General features: G+C 33.7%; 2 protein-coding genes across 5 annotated transcripts; one reads left to right on the forward strand and one right to left on the reverse strand.

Moving 5' to 3' along the window:
• Nucleotides 1-562: 562 nt before the first annotated feature.
• LOC114730207 (uncharacterized protein At5g03900, chloroplastic) lies at nt 563-12,327 on the reverse strand. Of its 2 annotated transcripts, none has more exons than XM_028917246.1 (14): nt 11,715-12,327; nt 11,486-11,593; nt 11,294-11,394; nt 11,086-11,169; nt 9,336-9,408; nt 9,182-9,247; nt 8,726-8,815; nt 6,687-6,752; nt 5,715-5,857; nt 5,551-5,637; nt 5,398-5,461; nt 3,129-3,272; nt 1,951-2,115; nt 563-749 (listed from the first exon to the last, which is right to left on the reverse strand). In XM_028917246.1, the coding sequence occupies exons 1-13, from the start codon at nt 12,111-12,113 to the stop codon at nt 1,972-1,974; spliced, it is 1,569 nt and encodes a 522-aa protein (XP_028773079.1). In that variant the 5' UTR covers nt 12,114-12,327; the 3' UTR covers nt 563-749; nt 1,951-1,971. The 2 variants fall into 2 exon arrangements, with proteins under 2 accessions (XP_028773079.1, XP_028773080.1); XM_028917247.1 differs by having other exon boundaries at nt 563-765.
• Nucleotides 5,490-18,607, forward strand: LOC114730208 (uncharacterized). 3 transcript variants are annotated; one of them, XM_028917249.1, is made up of 4 exons: nt 13,981-14,165; nt 15,670-15,880; nt 16,878-18,085; nt 18,194-18,607. In XM_028917249.1, exon 3 carries the CDS (start codon nt 16,897-16,899, stop codon nt 18,055-18,057), a length of 1,161 nt encoding a protein of 386 aa, XP_028773082.1. In that variant the 5' UTR covers nt 13,981-14,165; nt 15,670-15,880; nt 16,878-16,896; the 3' UTR covers nt 18,058-18,085; nt 18,194-18,607. The 3 variants fall into 3 exon arrangements, with proteins under 3 accessions (XP_028773081.1, XP_028773082.1, XP_028773083.1); XM_028917250.1 differs by lacking the exon at nt 13,981-14,165 and adding an exon at nt 14,176-15,238; XM_028917248.1 differs by lacking the exons at nt 13,981-14,165; nt 15,670-15,880 and adding an exon at nt 5,490-5,499 and having other exon boundaries at nt 16,281-18,085.
• The last annotated feature ends 648 nt before the right edge of the window (nt 18,608-19,255 follow it).

The following is a 19,255-nucleotide window of genomic DNA, read 5'->3' on the forward strand; positions in this document are numbered from 1 at the left end:
AATCACTTCCCAGCACTTTTCCTTTTTTTTCACTTTCTTTCCTCTCATTCCCTCTTCTCAACCAACCATAGGGTCACTGCATACACGTGCATGCTTGTTCAAAGTAGTTTCTTCCCATTTCTCTAATCGTTTTTTATTTTTGGGGCAACTCAATCGGGTTTGACTCGGGATAAAATATAAATTTTCAACTCTTCCGTTCAAAAAATCATGCTCAACATGTAACCATCGTTGAGAGAGAGAGAGAGAGAGGATGGCATAAACAGACGGCAAAATCAATAACATGTGGCGTAAACAGAAACGTGAGCAACTGTAAACTAATGATAAAGCTTTCCCGTATCCAGAAAGTGTGTGCATACAAATCATAGCTTGGTTTACCATTAAAAAAAACCTTTATAATGATACAATGACTGTAATCAAGCTTGAAGCAGTAATAAACCCTACCCTGCAGGATTGTAGGAGACCACACAGATGCCCCGCCTACTGAGGGGTATATATATTTACTGGTCCTTCCTGCAGAAATTTGTACTGCCTCAGTAAAAAAATTTGGAAAAAAAAATAGCTCCTATAGTTTGTTAATTCCCATTGGATTTTACAGATTCTGTGAGCATCTTTGCCGTCTTGATAGCCATCAGCATCAGCGATTGCATAAGTAGAGCCCCTACTGCAATTTCTCCAGAAATATATATAATATTTCCACACAAGGAAATCGATTATATGCGAGCAGCGGGTGGAAACGTGTGCTCAATCACCTGAAACTCAAGATATCTATCAACACTATCATTATGACGCAAATGCCACCAAAACAACACGTAAAATGCATTCATATTGGGTAGTAGTAAAATTTGAAACAAATTCATGCGCACGTTACTGTAAAATTACTGCACAAACTACTAATTACTGCCCCGTTACAAAAATTCCATTAACCCAGGTTTAGACGATGCAAAAATCCTTCAACCAATTAAAACAGAAAAGAATAATTTGAACAAATTAAGGAAACTAATTTGAACAAATTAAGGAAACTAAATAAATTACTTAATTTTGACATAGATGACCTAATCTCCCTAAAATAATCATCTGTAACATTTATTATACTATTAAGAGTTAGTTGGAGATTGAATTTCATCTTAAATATAAGATTTCAATTTACTTTATCTTTCAAATTTATAAATTTTTTTTAATAAAATATCCTTATTGATTGAAAGAGTTCCACTAAGAAATAGTTCAATTGTACATGATTAAATATGATAGCTTAAGGAAGCAAGCACATATTTATTACAATTAACTAATTTAACTAATTTTTTTATTTCTTTAAATTAGTTATATAGCTCTTATATAAAAAAAAATAGAGATAGTATATCAGTTTTATAAGTTAAGTAAATCAGTTTGAAAAAAAAAGAAGAAGATAAATATGAAAAATAAAATAGATTAAAGTCTGTTGCAAAACCCACCCCTAACTAAGTCCGAGGAGTATAAGAATCTGCTACAATTCAGCCTTTTTCAAAAATTAAGCTTAACAGATCTACTTTGATGTCAGAATGATGAGAGTCGAATGGTCAAATTCTGTGGTGAAATAACTAAAACACCCTCCTCTAACAGTATGAAAGTGCAACGAGTTACTCTCAAAGTCAGAAAATATGCACAGCTTCACCCCTAGTCTCAACGTCTTATAAAGTGATGCTTGAAGCTATAGGATATATAATAAATAAGCAAGTTATATCACTTGACCAATCAATGTAGCCTTTAGCTGGTCTCTAATGTATATGACGTCATTAATTATTACTTTATAAAAGGAATTATTCAGTGTACTTTTAACAGATAAATAGAAAGAGAGACCGCGCAGTTAATGCTAAACTAAGGGCATGTCAAAATATTGCATGCAAAGCTATCCATTTATGTGATGAAATTTGGCCATTCAATGTACTGCAATAAGGCAAGAAATTAAGAGTTTACCAATACAACAGTTGACTCTGCTCAATCCGATCTCTCCAGATCCCTAAATCTTTTGTCCCAATCACGAGCCTCAAACTCTTGCTCAACCAAGTCTTTGTCAGTACGGTACAAAATTTGATCCTGTCCAATGACTGTCCTTTGGGCCATGTCCCGGGCACTGAGAAGCTGAAGGCCACAATGAAGACTGTTTCTCAGGAGGACTATGCTGAGTATCCATACATGAATAACCTTTTGCACTTAAGCCAACATCTAGTTCTATTAAATTAACTAAATTCCTTGACTTGATGAATAGCTAGTACTATTTGTCACGCTGAAGCTCCAGGGATATACAGTCCAAATTAAAATTACACGACGTAATTTGCCATTCGGTAAAAAACTTAAATTATTTTAACTTGTCCTTATAATTAAAATTACTATGAAGAATTATCACCAAAAAAAATTGCTATGAAGAAAAGGGGGAGCATGATGGCACATAATAACATAACATGTGATAGAGATACACCTGTCAGATGTGATCGAATCATGAACAGCACCCAACAAAACAAATCCACAACAAGGAAATCAGATGGAATGCATTTAATGAAATCAACCAATTTCTTTCAAATTATCATTTCCAAATATCAAGTGCTTAGATGATATAGTTAAAGATTAGTATTGAGCGAGATCACTTCCAAAATAGATTAATCATAGCAAGTACTTTTTTTTTTGGGGGGGGGGGAGAGGGTTGTCAGGTACGTTCAGTAACAAAGTACTCCACATGTCTAGTCCTCCATTCTGTCTATAAATTTTCCATTATCAAAGAAAATAACTATTCTAATTTTTCTTTTCTTCAGGATGTCAGCAGTTTACACATTGGCCGTGAGTTTCCTTTTTATAAACAACACATCTTATCATTTATCAAAGACATTATTTTATGGGCTTACAGTTTGACGCACAGTGTCAAAGTTATGGAGATCCACAAACGTAAAGCTGAAAATTAAGGAATTTCTTTGCCGCAGCCCACAACAGACTGAAGCAAAAAAAAAAAAAAAAGCACATGTGATGGGAAGAATTGAGGGGAAACAAAAACTACGAAGAACTATCAAACCAAAGTTTCCAAACGATTAAAACTATGCCACTAAAATTAGAGACAGCAGCCCATAAAAAAAGGAATCGTAGATAAACACAAATATGGCTACCTTCCTCCTCAGTGAAATGTCGGGCAACTCAAGTACACGTGCACACTGCTGCCTAACTTGGTTTCTTTTTTCAATATCAGCATTCCACTTGCGAATAAAGAACCATCTAACCAGAGGAATTGCAAAGAAAGAGCCAGCATAGATCTGAAAATATTAATCATTCAATACCCATTTCACAGAAAAAGTTAAATTAATGTTTGATAACTATAAAACAAGGATTCACGCTATAAGCAGAACAATTAGCCAAACAACCCAAATTTTCTTAAGGTTTACTCTGATATGTCATGGCCTTATTATAGAGAGAAGAATTAATCAATCAAATTACACATAATTCCGTCAAATATCAACCCCCTTTTCCAATGTTGTTATAACCACGTTTCAAATCCTAGACTCAGACGGTTTTATGGCTGTAGATGTTTATTATTGGCAAACTCATAACATGAAAACAAGTATCATCATACTTGAATTAACAGGCCTAAAATTGTAAATTCGCCATGAAATTGCAAGTTTTGAAACTATTTGAAAATGGTTGTACCTTTAATATCAGCTTCCTAAAAGTTCCTTGTTGTCTCTTTATTATCAGAGTCGAATCCATGACTGATGCCATTTTTTCCGACAAAAGCTTCTGACTTCTCAAGTTTTTTCCATTCAGGCTTCCTTCTTTCATCTCTTTTGTCTTTGCCTTTTAGTTTCTCAAATTATCACAGGACTTCCATTCAGAAAAACGTGGCATTATGACATTTTCTGTTCCCTTTTTTATGGTACAGATTGCCATTTTTATTTTATTATTTATTATTTTTTCATTAACAATCAATATGAAGGAATTTACTAAATGTAATTAATAATAATGATAATAATAATAATTATCATGTGAAGCATTGATATACTTTTCATTTTTCAAACAAAATATTTTGCTCAAATAGTTTGACTTGTATTATTTCATAAAATCAAGAAAATAGTAAATTAATTTTAATAAATGTTGATTTCTTATGTGTCAGTTAGTTCAGCAGCATAAAATATTTGTTTTGTACTTTCATGAATAAGAATGAATAAGAACCTGACATATGCATGATATATATTATTCACTTAATTTATTATTATTATTTTATTAAACTACTCCCTCCGTCCCATTTTATAAGCAACAACTACCATCTCTCTCTAATCTCCAAATATAAGCAACATTTGCAAGTTGTCTTAAATTTTTGTAGCGAATTTCCTATCTTACCCTCATTAGTTACTTATTTTAATACTCAATATATTTATTATCACATTTTCCAAACCATTATCTCTCCATCACACATTCTCTCTCTTTCATAATTCTATTTATTATAATAATTTTCTTATTCTATCTCTCCTCCATAAATAAAGGCATTTTAGAAAAAGAACTTTTATTTTCTACACATTTATTGTCTTTAACTAATTTTAACTAATATTTTGATCTACGTGATGAGCTCCAATGTTGCTTATAAAAAGGGATGGAGAGAATAATGATTTTACGCTACCAGTCAGCATTATATGTTCATGTTCTCTTCATGAGTTTATCTACGCTTGCGAATTTGACACCCTTGCCCATTTCATCCTCTTGGCACATTTATTTTTCAAACCAGTTCGTTGATCATGCTCATTTGTCTGGTTAACAAACTTAGGCAAGTAAGAACCTTTTTTTTTAATTACTTCAGGAGGGTTCGAAACATTATCGTCTCTACTCATTCTCCACCCCATTCTTGTTAATTGAGCTAGTCCCAGTGGCTTTGGCTAGTAGAACCTTTAATGTGCAACTTTATATGCATACAAACAACTAGAGTGAACTGTTTAACGAAAAAGGAAAGCTAAAGTGACTGAGAACAGAAATGTAGTTAACATGATGCCAAGTGTTAATGGCTATAAATTTCACATATAGAGGTTATGGACTGGATTTACCTCGTCTAGGAGCCAAGGTTCACTTCATTAAGTAATATGATTTGTTATAATCAACTTAATCCCTTTTATTTTATTTTAATAAAAGCTCACCCTTTTGTTATTATCACTTCACTTATTATCTACCCAATCCTCATCCAGTTTTTCTCTCATTTCTTTGTTTTTTTTTTTTTTTGGGGCAACGTTTTCTGCCCCTCAATCATTGAAAATACACGTGTATGCCATGTGTTAATAGGGCAACTACATGCCTACATCTGAAATAGTTGAATGACTACATCGGACAAGAATTTTCAGTTTTGAAGGTGGACCAAGAAGTAACTTGATTGTTTAAAAATCAAAGTTTCAGTCATACCTGAAGAAGAGGGAATATGTCGGCTACAAATTTAATGAAGCCACCAGGTGCGACTGCCATTTCTCTTTGGACATAAGAAAAACCCAAGTGAGGACACTGAAAGTTTGATCCAAGAGGAAAATAACTTGCTAATAAATCAAGTCAAGAGCATACTTCAACATGGCTCCAAGAGTAATAACCCCAAATAGATTAAGACCACCCAGGCCTATGACCATTGCCCTTTCTGATGCACTGGTTTTACTGCAAAAGAATAGTCCAGGTTATAATTTAATAAGAGAAAGACATACCAGAAGATCACAACAAACGCAATATAGAACCTGAATTGCCATTTCCTCTCCTTGAAAAATTTTTCAACACCTCCAACCCAATCTGCCCATCTTCTCCCCACATATTCTTTCCGGCTACTGCGTTGTGAAGAAGCAGTCCGTTGCAGAGATGGAAACCTATACAGAATATTTCCCTGCAACAAATATCCTGCGAGTAAATTAAAAAGGAAACGAAATTCATTCCCTGAAATACTATGTTCTAGTGGGTTGTGGAAGGCATTGTGCTTAAGAGAAAGACAGTTTTCTAAGAATCATAATGTTTGATCGTATCCTTCTTTGCATAGGTTTGCAATTTATATCAAATAGAGCACATGGGGCGTTCTTTACAAAAAAAAAAAAAACCATTAGGGAAGCAGTGAGGAAGAAAAATGAACAAGGTATTAATTTAAACCACTATTACGGGTGTGTTTGAATGAAACCAAACCGTGGTTTGGAAAAGTGATTCTGGAGAATAGATTCTGGAGATAATAGATTTTTTGAAGAATAGATTGTCAAAAAGTGATTCTGAGAAGTGAGAGTGTTTGGATAATTGTTACCAGAAACACTTTTTACATGTGCAAATTACTAAAAAAGGCATAAGTTAATATGACAATTATATAAGGGATAGATTTTATAATATATTTTGATTTGAAGGAATAAAATTGTTAATAAAATAATTTTTACCAACATAATTAATAATATATAAGATAATATAATTAATAAATAATTAATATGTATATATATTTTTAAATTATAAGATTAAATATGTTTATAGAAAAATGATTATTTTTTCTAATAGAAAAATATTAATTTGCTTTAAAGATTTTAAACATGAAATTCTATAACATTTTTTAAAAGCATGACACTCCAATTTTTTCCAAAAGCAAATTCAAGATGCTTTTTCCAAAACCATGGTTTTGATTTTTTTATGGGTGTTTGGGTCATTTTTTCACACCCAAACACACCTGTATTGTACTAACATACCTCTTCATCAATGTCAGGCTGACCTTCAAATCGCAAAAGAACAGGTAAGATATAGGATTCATCTTCCTGCACTTATTCAAAAATTGAAGGTCAAACAGCAGGGCAATAAGAAAATACACCAACTTTTAAATTACATAAAAAAAAGAGTTAATCATTCTTGAATCAATATCAACATAATGCATAGGACAAGCAACAGAACAAGAATTAATAGAATAGAGTGAACATGTAAACCATTTGTGCATTGCCTTAAAATCACCTAACAATTGTAATATAATTCAATGAGACATTTGTCACCTTCAACGCAAACTAAGGTCAGTTGATCAAGTTGAAATGTGTCGTGCAGTTTATAAGAAAGGTTAGCCAAATCAAACCAAAAAACAAAAAAGGAAAAAAGAAAAAAGAAAAAAAGACATCACATGCAAAAGACTCAAGTGAGCTAATAAGGACATGGGATCAAGATTGAATGAATGAACTAAAATAGCATTCAAACACTAGAGTACTCAAGAATTAAATATAAGTAACCTTGACTATTACTTAAGAAACATTTTGGTTCAAATACGATTACTTGTAAAGAAAATTATGAGCATCACATAAACATTGATTAAAAAGGACACAATTTGGAATTTACACATATAATTTGAATATTAGTGGGTTAAAAAATAGAGAAATTGTTTTTTCTATTTATATGCATTTACGAATCAGGAGAAAAAATAGAGAAACAGTAGAATAGTAACTAACAAAATATCCCAGGTGTTTAATGTTTTCAACTCTTGTTAGAAGTTTAGGAGGAATGGGAACAGGAAAAAGGAATAGGAATGGGAACTAGAATGGAATGGAGTTTTAATGACATGTCAGAAAAAACGAAACAGAAACTTTTTGGTCTGGCATGTGTATTTTAATAAGGGAATAAGAGTTTTAAAAACAAAAAGAAAATAATACCCCTATTTCTTCTTTATTGTGCTTTTTCTTCCAGATGTTTCTTCATCATCAAAAATATCCTACCGGCTACCACAAATCAGATTCGGTAATCCAACCAAAAACATAATCAAAGAGATAGAGACCTAACACAAATCCAATCAAACAAACCAAGAATTATGACACCAACATATGCAAATAAAAAAATATATATATAAAAGAAGGAAACGGTAGCAAACATCACAGAAAAAGGAAGGAGCCAACAACCATCAGCTTGAATCGTTGGGAGCTTCAATAGGTATATGCGTGCGTGTGTGTGTGTGTGTCTGCGTAGAGACAGAGAGAGGCCAATGAGGGGAAAGCAGTGGAGGAACCGAATGCCAAGAGCTTCAAGAATTGACACAGTTAAGCGGCAGAGGTGGTGACTGCATAGAGGCTGCTGCTATTTATGAAAGAAGAGGAGAGCGAGGTAAGGGAGAGTAAGATGATGAACTCATCGCCACATTCCAATCTCTGACAGCCACCACCTCATCCATCATCTTGTTTGAGTTCATCCAACATAGCCACTTTCTTTTATGTAGGAGAGAAGATGGTTTAGAGAAGTCTAACTCACCTGATAGGTTTTTGTTTTACTGAGCCAAAATTGTCATATTGAAAGATGACTAAGGGTAAAATGGCCTTAAAATATATCATCTGCAGGAACTGAGCATTTTCCGTAGCACCTCTAAGGAATGAGTCGTCCAACATTTTGACAGAAAATGACATTCCTAGAAGGCTTAAAGGTTATGTGCCAAATGACGGAAAAACTACTCATTCCTTCTTCATTTTTTTGGTAAACAAATAGTCATTCCTTCTCCACCTGCCTTTCCATATCTCAAAATTCATCAAACCAAACATGGCCTAAATTATGCCAGAGTCAGATAAATGTATACTCTAAACCTATAAGCAGAACAACAAACTAAATGATGCCAAAGCAAACTCTATATCACATAAGATATGAATATAAAAATTAAATCCTATAAAAGCCGCATTATTCACAAACCACAAACCGTATAACTCTTTTTCTCAAACCCACTACAATGCATGGGAAAACGTGTCTGGTACTGTTAAAAAAGCTAAGTCACCTTAAGCTCCTTTGTAGACTCTACATCAAGGTATGGTGCAAGTTCTTCAGCTGCTACCACACCACCATTAGATGCTATGTATTGCCCAATCTGTAAATAAAATGAGCACAGCAGAGCAATTATCATATATCAGGGAAAGTAAGATGCTGAGGTGGACATAATCCAAGAAAATAAATGATGTTGTGTATTTACAAGGAGTTAGCTTTAAAATAAGATGATGAACATGGGCCAAAAAAAAAAAAAAGCAAAACAAAACAAAACAAACCACTTTATAGATTATAAAGTAGCCCCCAAGTTTTGTTTTTAACAAAAAATAAACAAAATAAAAGTATAACTTTGACAGGGGGCAGAGATAAGAGAATAATCTTGAAACTATTACAAAAAGCCAAAAAAAAATTAGAGTAGCACATATTTATTAAAGGCAACGGACCACTAAATTCAGTGCTCAAATATTACCAACTTCCATCTCTCTTCTTCAATTCCTTGATTTGGATCACCATCTCCAAACACAAATGAGAAGACCTATATAGAAATAATTACAAAAACATTTTTCTTTATGAGGTACAAGAAACAAACATGAAAGACAAATAATATTCATTTGCTCACACACCGATTCAATGAAGTTCATCTTTTCATCATCAGTTTGTATCCTTCGTCTCCTATAGTAATACGGATCCCAGTACCTTCCAAAGCATATAAAATTATAGACATATAGCCAACATTCATCTCAAAAAATCAATTTTTTGGGTTAAATGCAACAAGACAAGTCATTTATAGATAACAATGACTATGATATGGATGAAGAGGATTAATTACATGTCTAACATAATAAAAACAGCTGTAATTCACCTTTGCCTTCTATCAGGGGCTAATATACTCGAGCATAGAAAAATTTTAAGAATTTTACAATGGAGAAGCAAACTCTCTCCTGAAATCAATGCTCCTATAATCAAGAGTCAAGAACTTTACCCCTATCTTCGAATGCACTTTTAAGGGCTGGCAGGTATACAAAATAAAATGGAATTTAAATTAGAATGTATTGGGTAAAAATGATTTTTGTGGATAAGAAATGTCCTTTGTGCCCCTGAACGAAAGAATTAATAAAAAAGATAGTTACTACTTCTCTAGCCCTATTTATGAGACACTTTTGACATGTTTCATCAAAAGTATGAAAAACCTAAAACCCCATTAACTCTATCTTAAAATTTAATAACTTTTCAACTTTATTCTTATTTAATATATACTCTATACTTTCATGGCATGCCCATGAATAATAAAAAGGGTGCAATTGTAAAATCATGTAAAAAACTTAATGACACGACTTATAAATAGGGCAAAAAAATACTATCTCTTCCTTATAAGTAGGACAAAAGAAGTATTTATTATGATGATAGGGATATAATAAATAATGTACTCCTCTGGTCCTTAATATAGAATCCAATTCTTGAGTTGGTTTTGGTCCTAAATATAAGACCAATTTCTCATATTTATCAGTTTTCTCTAAATTACCCATATAGATACTCCCTCAACCATAATCAAGTAGAAGAGGGATAGGGGGTATTAAGAAAGATGATTATGGTGTTTTAGGAAAAATGAGTTACTTTTCTTATAATTAACTAACTTACCTAACTTCCTTAATCTAATCAAATTAGTTAAATGGGTCTTGTATTAAGGACCGGAGGAGTATATCTCAATTTTTTTTTTTTTTTTGGGTGTGAGAGAAAGGGATTGCCTTTCCCTAAATGGTACCAAAATTAGAGTAGATAAACTAAAATACAGAAGTGTTCTTGTAATTACACATTGTAGGATTGGTTTTCTTTAATCACTAAGTGATCGTGTTTAATTGCATAGTTTTGGTATCTAAATTTTAAATGAGACAAAGCAACTCACAAAAAATTCTGGGAAGAGATAAAGAGGTGAAAAAAGGAACTCAATTTTCTATGTTGCATTGTATCACATTAATACAATCACACCTATCACAAAAAGAATAGAATCACACCAATTTCTTCACACCATCTTCCTCTTCTCCACCTTCTATTCTATTATCTTCTTTTTCTATTCCATTTTCTCTTTGGGTCATTTTAGATGGCATATATGCAAAGAGAAACTGCCATAAATTTGTTCTTTGATTCCCGCCGGCAGAAAATCATACAAGCCACAAAGCAAAACCATTTAGGCTGTTTTTATAAACACAATTCTTAAGATACAAATGACAAAATCACCTGCCCCTCCCTCATCATCCCAAAATGTAACTATTAATATGGTGGTCTCCACATTGTTCAATCAAATAAGCCTATCACGCCTTTCTTAGAGCAATGTGCTTTTGAAACCCACTTAGGATTTGGAAGTAAACATTTTACCAGAAGAGGTCTACTGGATTGAAGTAGAAAGTGACTCCTGAATCATATGTTCTACCTCCCCGTCTTCCACGATTGTCCTCATCACTGCAAATATGTGACATGGTTAATGATTGAAAAGAACAAAGGTATCAAAACGTGTTATCGTCAGGAATTGGGATCAATAAAACTCAATCTAAAGAATCCAACATATGATGAAGTCGGTTGGTACCTTCTGCTAGAAATCAGAGCGATGATCGTAGTATAAACAATAACAATGGACGCTATAAGTGCTGTCCCAAAAGAAACCCTTATCAAGTATTCCCCAGTGGCCTGTCAAAGGCAATGTCATATAACATTAAGAACCAAAGCACGAAGCAAGACATCAGCAACAGTCAATAGATAAGGGGACAATGCCTGACACCTTTGCCTTTTCAAGAAAAGGTTCGGCTTTAATCCTAAATGACTTGGCTGCAAGCTTTGACCGATAATCTTTTGGAAACACATACAGAATATCACCTTCCTCAGAAACCTGCAACATACCATCTTGGAACAATTGTACTCACGAATCAAAAACTTAAAATAGGCCTAATGAAACAAGAGCTCAGAGTCCGTTTCGCACGATGCAACCTCACAAACTTCCAGATAACTACCTCTAAGAATCCATTGGTGTCAGCAGCAAGAGCCTGAAGAGCCTTCTGGGCCTCATTCAACTTAAGCCCAGCCTTGCTTGCCACATCCCCAATAGTCATCCTCCCTCCACACGAATCCACAGCATCCATTGTCCGCTTTCTCACATCAGACGGCAACTTATCGCTCTCCACAACGCCTCCCGGTCTAATCCCTTGAGGCAAATCAACACTCGCTCTCGCAATCGGCACCGAAACCCTGTAATCCCAAACCCTTCTAGGGAATCCCAGGAAGACTGGCTTTTGCATGACTGGGAACAGGTATGGGGGCTTAGCCAAAGACGAAGCTTTACATAAATTCTGAGCATGACTGTAGAATCGAGAGCTTGGCATCACAGTGAAGCATGTGGAAATGCTCGCCATTTGGGTGATTCCGGAAATTCGTTCCAAGTTTCAAGTTATCGACATGGAAGTTTCTGAGCCACAAACTTCGGATTTTCGGTGAAAGAAGAGAAGAAGCAAGCAATGAGCTTTGACTTCCGATTCGAAGTAATTAAGTGCGAACTCGGAAGTCCTTAATGTTGATGGTAGATTCCGAGGTGTTCAGCCACTGTCCAAGGTGTGGGCGAAAAGAAGGCGGGAGGATGAGGCTCGGATACGGACGAATCCGCCACCGGAAATAAATATAAAAATAATACTGTTCTATAAGAATCTTATATTTAAAATTACAAGAGTACTAAAAAACTAATTTAATTTTAATTTGTTTCTAAATATAAATTTTTAATTCATTTTATTTGCTATATTTTTTTAAAAAAATGATCCCTTATAATAGTTAAAAATTTAATCAAATAGTAATTTTAACTAATATATAATTAATAAAAGTATTTTAAAAAAAGTAATACATAATTATTACAAATAATTACTTCAATAAACTTTCTTAATCTATTTAAACCAGATAACTAGTTCTTATAATAAAAATCTGAAGAAGTATATAAATGTTACTTTGATTATAAATATAAAAACTAGTTAATAGTTCTAAATATAAGACTTTAATTACCTATTAATTTTAATATATTCTTATCCCAAATATAATTTTAATGTGCATAATTAAACAAAAATAATATAAAAAATTAATATATATTTATTATAAATAACTAATTTAATTAATTTTTTAAATTTATCTATATTGGTTATGTTGCTCTCAGGGATAGTACAACTTATACATATCATTGGAGCCAAATTTCTCATCATCCCAAAAAGATATCGGAGTCAAATTTAATTTGCACAAAAGAGAATGATAAAAAAAGAAGTTAGAAATTGTAAATCCCAAATCAGATTTGATAATATAATTTTATTTGGTATTGACAAGTCTGAATTTGTAAATGACAATAAATTTTTATTGATATTCCTTATTTGTCATTTACAAAATTCCAGTTTTTTTTTCATTGTCCTTTGTAAGAAAACTGAAATTTCATGAATTATACTCCTTCAGTCCTTAATATAAGACTCATTTAACTAATCTAATTAGATTAAGGAAGTTAGGTAACTTAGTTAATTATAAGAAAAGTGACATATTTTTCCTAACATACCATAATCATCTTTCTTAATACCCCTCTACCTCTTCTACTTGATTATAGTTGAGAGAGTATCCATATGGGTAATTTAGATAAAACTAATAAATATGAAAAATAGATCTTATATTTAGAACCAAAACCAACTCAAAAATTGGGTCATATATTAAGGACCAGAGGAGTAGTTCTTTTTGGCCAAATTTTAGAAAATATTAGTAACATTAATATTAATATTAAAGTTAATATAATTTTTAATCTCTTAAATTTGTTCTCATTTTATTTTTTATCCTTCAAATTTCAAATTATAAGTTTTAGTTTTTTTAAAGTGTAAAATAATTTAAGTTTTTATTAAATTATAATTACTAATGTTTTAAATAAAAAGAAATTTTAGGGATTAAAACTTCTGACTTAAAATTTGAGAAACTAAAATTAAAATGAGAACAAATTTATATCATCAAAAATTATATTAACTTTTAATATTATTCCAGAGATCTATGAAGCAAGCAGTAAGTTTTTTCCCCGAAAAAAAAAAAAAGTAACTCCAAAGTAAGTATTCCATCAATGCCACTTGAATTTGATAAATAGGGGGAGAATTGATGCACCAAACCCACTTGATGCCCTTGTCAGACAGGCGTCCTAAACGGCTAAACCACCTTAGCCAACCACGCCTCCATCCTTCAGGGCCTCAACCATGAGGCGGTTGTGGCCGCGGAGTCCTCTGTCCTGGGCCCCGCTCTTCCGCCTCCTCAAAGCATTATAAATACCCTGCTTTTTCGCATATCTACTTTTTCTTCTATGCCTTCCAATTTCAAATATTTTTGCCTTCTTTGTATCTGTGGCAGTTCCTCCACGCAATCTTTGCGGAGACCAACCCCAGAGGGGAAAAAACTCTCAAACCCTCTTCGTAAATACCCGCCTTTAATTCTACTAAATGTTTTGTTTTGTTTGTCGTTTGCAATATATGCTATCGGATCCTGATTATGCTTGATCGGGCTCTCAATTGGTGTTTCTGATTTTTTTTCCCTTGCCGTGCTGTGTTTTCTTTTCGATTTTCATATTATTTGGACTTTTAAGGGTTTGGGTAGGGTTTCTTTCATTGTTTTTGGCGATCGGGTGTTGATCTGGAGTTGGGAACCTCGTGTGCCAATTCCTAGGATCTTGATGAGTTTTAGAACTCTCCTTATCATCTGTCTCTGGTGGCTTCGTCTACGCTTCATCATCGTCTCTGAATTGTTTCACACCTTGGTTAATGTTTTTCGATCGGACGGTGAACAGTTGCTAATTTCTTTATGTCCTGCTTTTGTTGTTGAAAGGTGCTATGTTCTCGGTGCTTAGTCTTATTCAGCTCCTGCGATTAAGCACATCGATATGAATGTATCAGTTGATGATGTATCCATATAAATTTGACATTGGCATGACGTCTTGCTTGCTTTCTCTAGCTAAAGTTGTTGTCTTCCTTATGATCGACTTGGTCTTGGACACAGTGTTCTGCTTTGTATTCTGTATTTGGCCAATCAGGGAAAAAAATGAAAACCTTATGTATTGTTGTTCAACATTTTGCTTTATATAACTCAAATAGTCACAACAGATAATACTTTCATATTAAGAGAATTTCAAAGGCTCGCTGAGACTGGTTTTTTTAATTTGCAAAGCAAAAATCTTGCTAGATGTTAGAGTTCTGTAAGAGGACACTTGATTAGACAAGATACGAAGAGGTCCTGCAACTTTTACTAACCCTACCTGCTGTGGTCATTGCCCATTCCTGTAATCTTGTTCGGGGCCACTTGAAACTATTCGTAATTATTTTCTTGATTATGCCAATCTAGTTTGCAAACAGTATAATAACTTAGGCGCCATGCCAAATAAGCTAATGAGATTATTTGGTGACCCTATATACTACAACATCTATGAGATCTGCAGAGCAAAATAGCGACTCAGCTTGCAAGTTTCATTGATCTAATGATAATATACATATAGGTGAGTCTAGGGTTAAATTGTTGTAATCAAATCTGATCTTCTATTCTAATGTAATCTTAAAATTAAATAGGATCAGATCCTTATCTCCAAATGTGAATAATAATCAAATATAATACAATCAGAAATCAGAAACTAACAAAATAAAACATGCTAAACTAGTTTATTTGCCGGGCCGATTAAGCTGACGCCTTCTAACAATCTATTTATGCTTTGATTTTTCAAGGGTAGGAGGTTTATCTCATTTGATTTTTTAAAAATAGCAAAGTATTCTACAGGCACAGTCGAAGAGAAATGTTAAGGAAAACAGTTTAATTGTGCCCTCATTATTTGATTATTCTTTTTTCTTATATTGCTTCCTTGAGATTTGTTAGATTGATATCTTGTTTTGCTAAAACTTTTCTTTTTCTTCCTTTTTGGTGTCAAACCTGCAGATTTTGGGGCTAGTTGGTGATTCTGTTGTGCAGAAGTGTTCGTTAATTATATATTTGCCAAAGATTTTAGCATAGATTACTGCATTATTAGTTTACCTGCATTGGAGCATTGCATAAGTGTAGATTCTTTTGTGAAGTCAAGTAAGATACTGAAAATACAATTTGAGACTCGGAAGCCTTCAGTAGGGAATAACTAAAGCTTGTTCTCTTGGTAAGTTATGTACATAGTTTAATTTTACTAATTGTCATTTGTGTTGGAACTTGGAAGCAGTGAATTTTATGAATTAAATATTATCCTGCATTTGTTTATTTACTCCCTTCATTCTTTAGCACTAAAAAGGACGTCTATATTGATGTTCTCGGTTCCGTTATTCCGATTGAACATGGGGTTTGATATGGTTTTGAATCTAAGTAGGCCAATTATTCTTGTCTGTTATAATTTACAAGGAATAAATACAGTTCCTTCTCCTTCTTTGTCAAGTTATAGTTTTGAACCCTGTATTTGCTCATTGCAGATAATAGCTTTTATTTTTTTCCCCATTATCTAAGGTTTGGTTACTAGATTGGTTTTTTTGGGGGGGGGGATTCGTCAGCTTAGTTGGCTAGTGTAGTTTTTATTTATTTATTTATTTATTTCCTGTTAAATGAAGATTAATGGTGGATTTTGTGTTAAGATGTCCGGGGAGTGGAAAAGGTAAGTTAATATACTTTGCGTTTTGACTGATAATTGAATTAATAGAGTTGAAAACATTGGCACTGCAAGATTAACATGTAAGAACCTTATATCATTGCTTACCTCAAGTGTGATGATATTGGCTCTACAAGGCCAACATATGAAAATCATAGATGAGTTGTATTGGTTGGTGAAGGTGGCCCCTAATATCTGGGTTTGATGCATTCACTTACCCACACATTCAACCCCAAAATATCCTTAGGACCAACATGTGTGATGAAATTGAACCGGTTATTTCCAGTTTTGTTTTGTTGCTCTCCTAACCATACTTCTTTTGCCTGTTTGTGTAACTATATGTTTTTTTAAATGCTTATCTCCTGTTTTATATTAATTTTATTTATTTATTAATTATTAATTTGTATGTCAGAATGTGTCATATTTTACTGGCATGTTATCACGTTCTGAAAAATGGAAGTAATTTTTGGTGGGTTACATGCATCATCTGTTATTCTGATTAGTTTAATATTGCTAGTAGTTATTACTGTGCGTGGAAGATGACTGCTGTTAAGCGAAGATTGTATAGTGATTCAGATATCCATGCTCTTCACAAAGAATTGGATGAAGTTTCATGTCCTATTTGCATGGATCATCCACATAATGCTGTTCTCCTTCACTGCAGCTCTTACGAAAAGGGCTGCAGATCTTACATCTGTGATACAAGTTATAGGCATTCAAATTGCTTGGACCGGTTTAAAAAAATGCAGGCCAATTCTAAGGACAGTTCAAATTTATCCAGTTCTTTAGTAAACACAAACAACTCTGGTAATAGTTCTGATATTAATCTCAATATGCAACCTGACTTGAATGATGGTAATGAAAATCACCAAAATGAAATCAATACTGTATTATCTGTTGGATTGCTTCAAGGATCAAGACAGGGTGATGTTCAAGATCCAACTAGACATTTCAACTCGCCTAATGAAGGCATTTTAGAAACTCTTGATTCTGAGACCTTGCAGGACAGGGCTGAGCTTGAGGAGTTAGATGTGGATAATTCATCCGAGTCAAAATTGAGTTTGAAATGTCCCTTATGTCGAGGAACAGTGCTGGGTTGGGAGGTGGTTGAAGAGGCTAGAAATTATCTCAATTTGAAGAAGAGAAGCTGCTCTAGGGAGTCTTGCTCATTTGTTGGTAATTATCTTGAATTGCGTCGACATGCTAGGAGGGTTCACCCGACCACCCGTCCCTCTGATGTTGATCCCTCAAGGGTAAGAGCCTGGCGACATCTTGAACGACAGAGAGAATATGGTGATATTGTCAGTGCTGTTCGGTCAGCCATGCCTGGTGCTGTGGTTGTGGGTGATTATGTCGTTGAAAATGGAGATGGTAGGTTCTCAGATGATAGGGAAGGTAGCATGGGCGATTCGAACGGGGGGCCATGGTGGACAACCCTCTTCTTGTTTCAGATGATTGGTTCAATTGAAAATGCACGGGAGCCAAGGCCTCGTTCTAGAGCATGGACAAGGCATCGTCGACCAGCAGGAGGTTCATCTGACAGACGCTATCTGTGGGGTGAGAATTTGTTGGGTCTTCGTGACAACCATGATGCTGATGAAGATATGCGCATATTTAGTGATGCAGGTGAAGATGCATCTCCTGTACCAAGAAGAAGGCGACGCTTGACCCGGACAAGGTCCAATGGGGATCGTTTATGAGGTTTGCTGATGGCCATCATTGTTTCTGGTAAATTAACGATTCAATTTCTCAGGAGAAGCATTTATTAGCAGAATATGTTTCCAACTTTCCGTTAGCTTACCCAGTTGGCTTTTTCTCTGTAAATTGTTTAAATAGCATGCAGGACATTATTCAAGCGTTGGCTTTGATCTCACGGAGCGTGATGATGATGCTTTTATGGAATGAAACTAGGGAGATCGATGAGCCAGTTTCTCGTAGTCCTGGTATCTACGATTTTCATAAAGGTCCCTTCTGCCATCCAAGCACTTAGCTTAAGGGATATCAAAGTTATTGGTAAATCGTGTGTTTGTTAAGTAGGCATAGTTGGATTGGCCCCGGGGGGAAAAGAAAAGGTAGTCATATTGGCATAATCTATCAATTAACTTAATACTTTAGATGTATATTTGTCAATCTTTCTATTGATTGAACCATTGTTTCCAAGCATGTGAATAGTGTTGATCCCGTTTTTGAGTTATTTGTGATTTGTGATTTGTGATGCTACAATTATAGAATCATGTCACTTTGAATTTATGGATGTGTGAGTATGACTCTTTGGGTCAGATGTGTGAGTTTGACTCTTTGGGTCAGATGTGTGAGTTTGACTCTTTGGGTCAGGTGACCTGAAACAATTGAGATTTATGCTTGAGACGCATGGAATCTTATTTTATTTTGATATGCATTTTGATTGATATGAAATATCTTTAGTGAAAAAGTCTAAACTGAATAAAAAGTGAGACTGAAAAGAAGACTCTAGATTTAAAAAGAATATTTCTGTAGTTTCATAAAACAAAATAGAGTCAATGTATTTTTCCTTATAAATGGATGACTTCAAAATCAGCAATTCTAAAGTTAATACATTTTGGATTGTAAAGAAATAAAATTAAGTAGGCTGGGGTAAGAATTAACTCCCTCTGTTTTAAATAACTGTCATTTTAAATTTTGCACAAGGATTAAAGAATTTTTTTTTTTTGGTATACAGGATTAAAGAAGTTAATAAATAGCCTGAATTTCGATTTTTGACAAATATGTAATGGTATTTCACTAAAAAAATTTATTTACTATAAACACTTCATCATTAACAAGCATTTTTAATTTGTTGTAAGGTAAAATTAAAGCTCTTTTGTTTTTGGCCATCGGAAAATGAAGTTATATGAAGTAAATGAAATAGGTGGAGAAATG

This window comes from Neltuma alba, unplaced genomic scaffold (genome assembly GCF_004799145.2).
Source record: "Neltuma alba isolate B1F8T4 unplaced genomic scaffold, ASM479914v2 tig00012717_pilon, whole genome shotgun sequence".
Classification (NCBI taxonomy): domain Eukaryota; kingdom Viridiplantae; phylum Streptophyta; class Magnoliopsida; order Fabales; family Fabaceae; genus Neltuma; species Neltuma alba.

What these genes read in the sequence shown, in the direction of transcription:
- LOC114730207 (XM_028917246.1), bottom strand. Translation starts at nt 12,113, where the DNA reads ATGGCGAGCATTTCCACATGCTTCACTGTGATGCCAAGCTCTCGATTC. An exon ending in ACATATTCCCTCTTCTTCAG is followed by an intron (nt 3,273 to 5,397) that starts GTATGACTGAAA and finishes TAATATTTTCAG; the next exon opens with ATCTATGCTGGCTCTTTCTT. An exon ending in ACATTTCACTGAGGAGGAAG is followed by an intron (nt 2,116 to 3,128) that starts GTAGCCATATTT and finishes TGTGGCCTTCAG; the next exon opens with CTTCTCAGTGCCCGGGACAT.
- LOC114730208 (XM_028917248.1), top strand. Translation starts at nt 16,897, where the DNA reads ATGACTGCTGTTAAGCGAAGATTGTATAGTGATTCAGATATCCATGCT.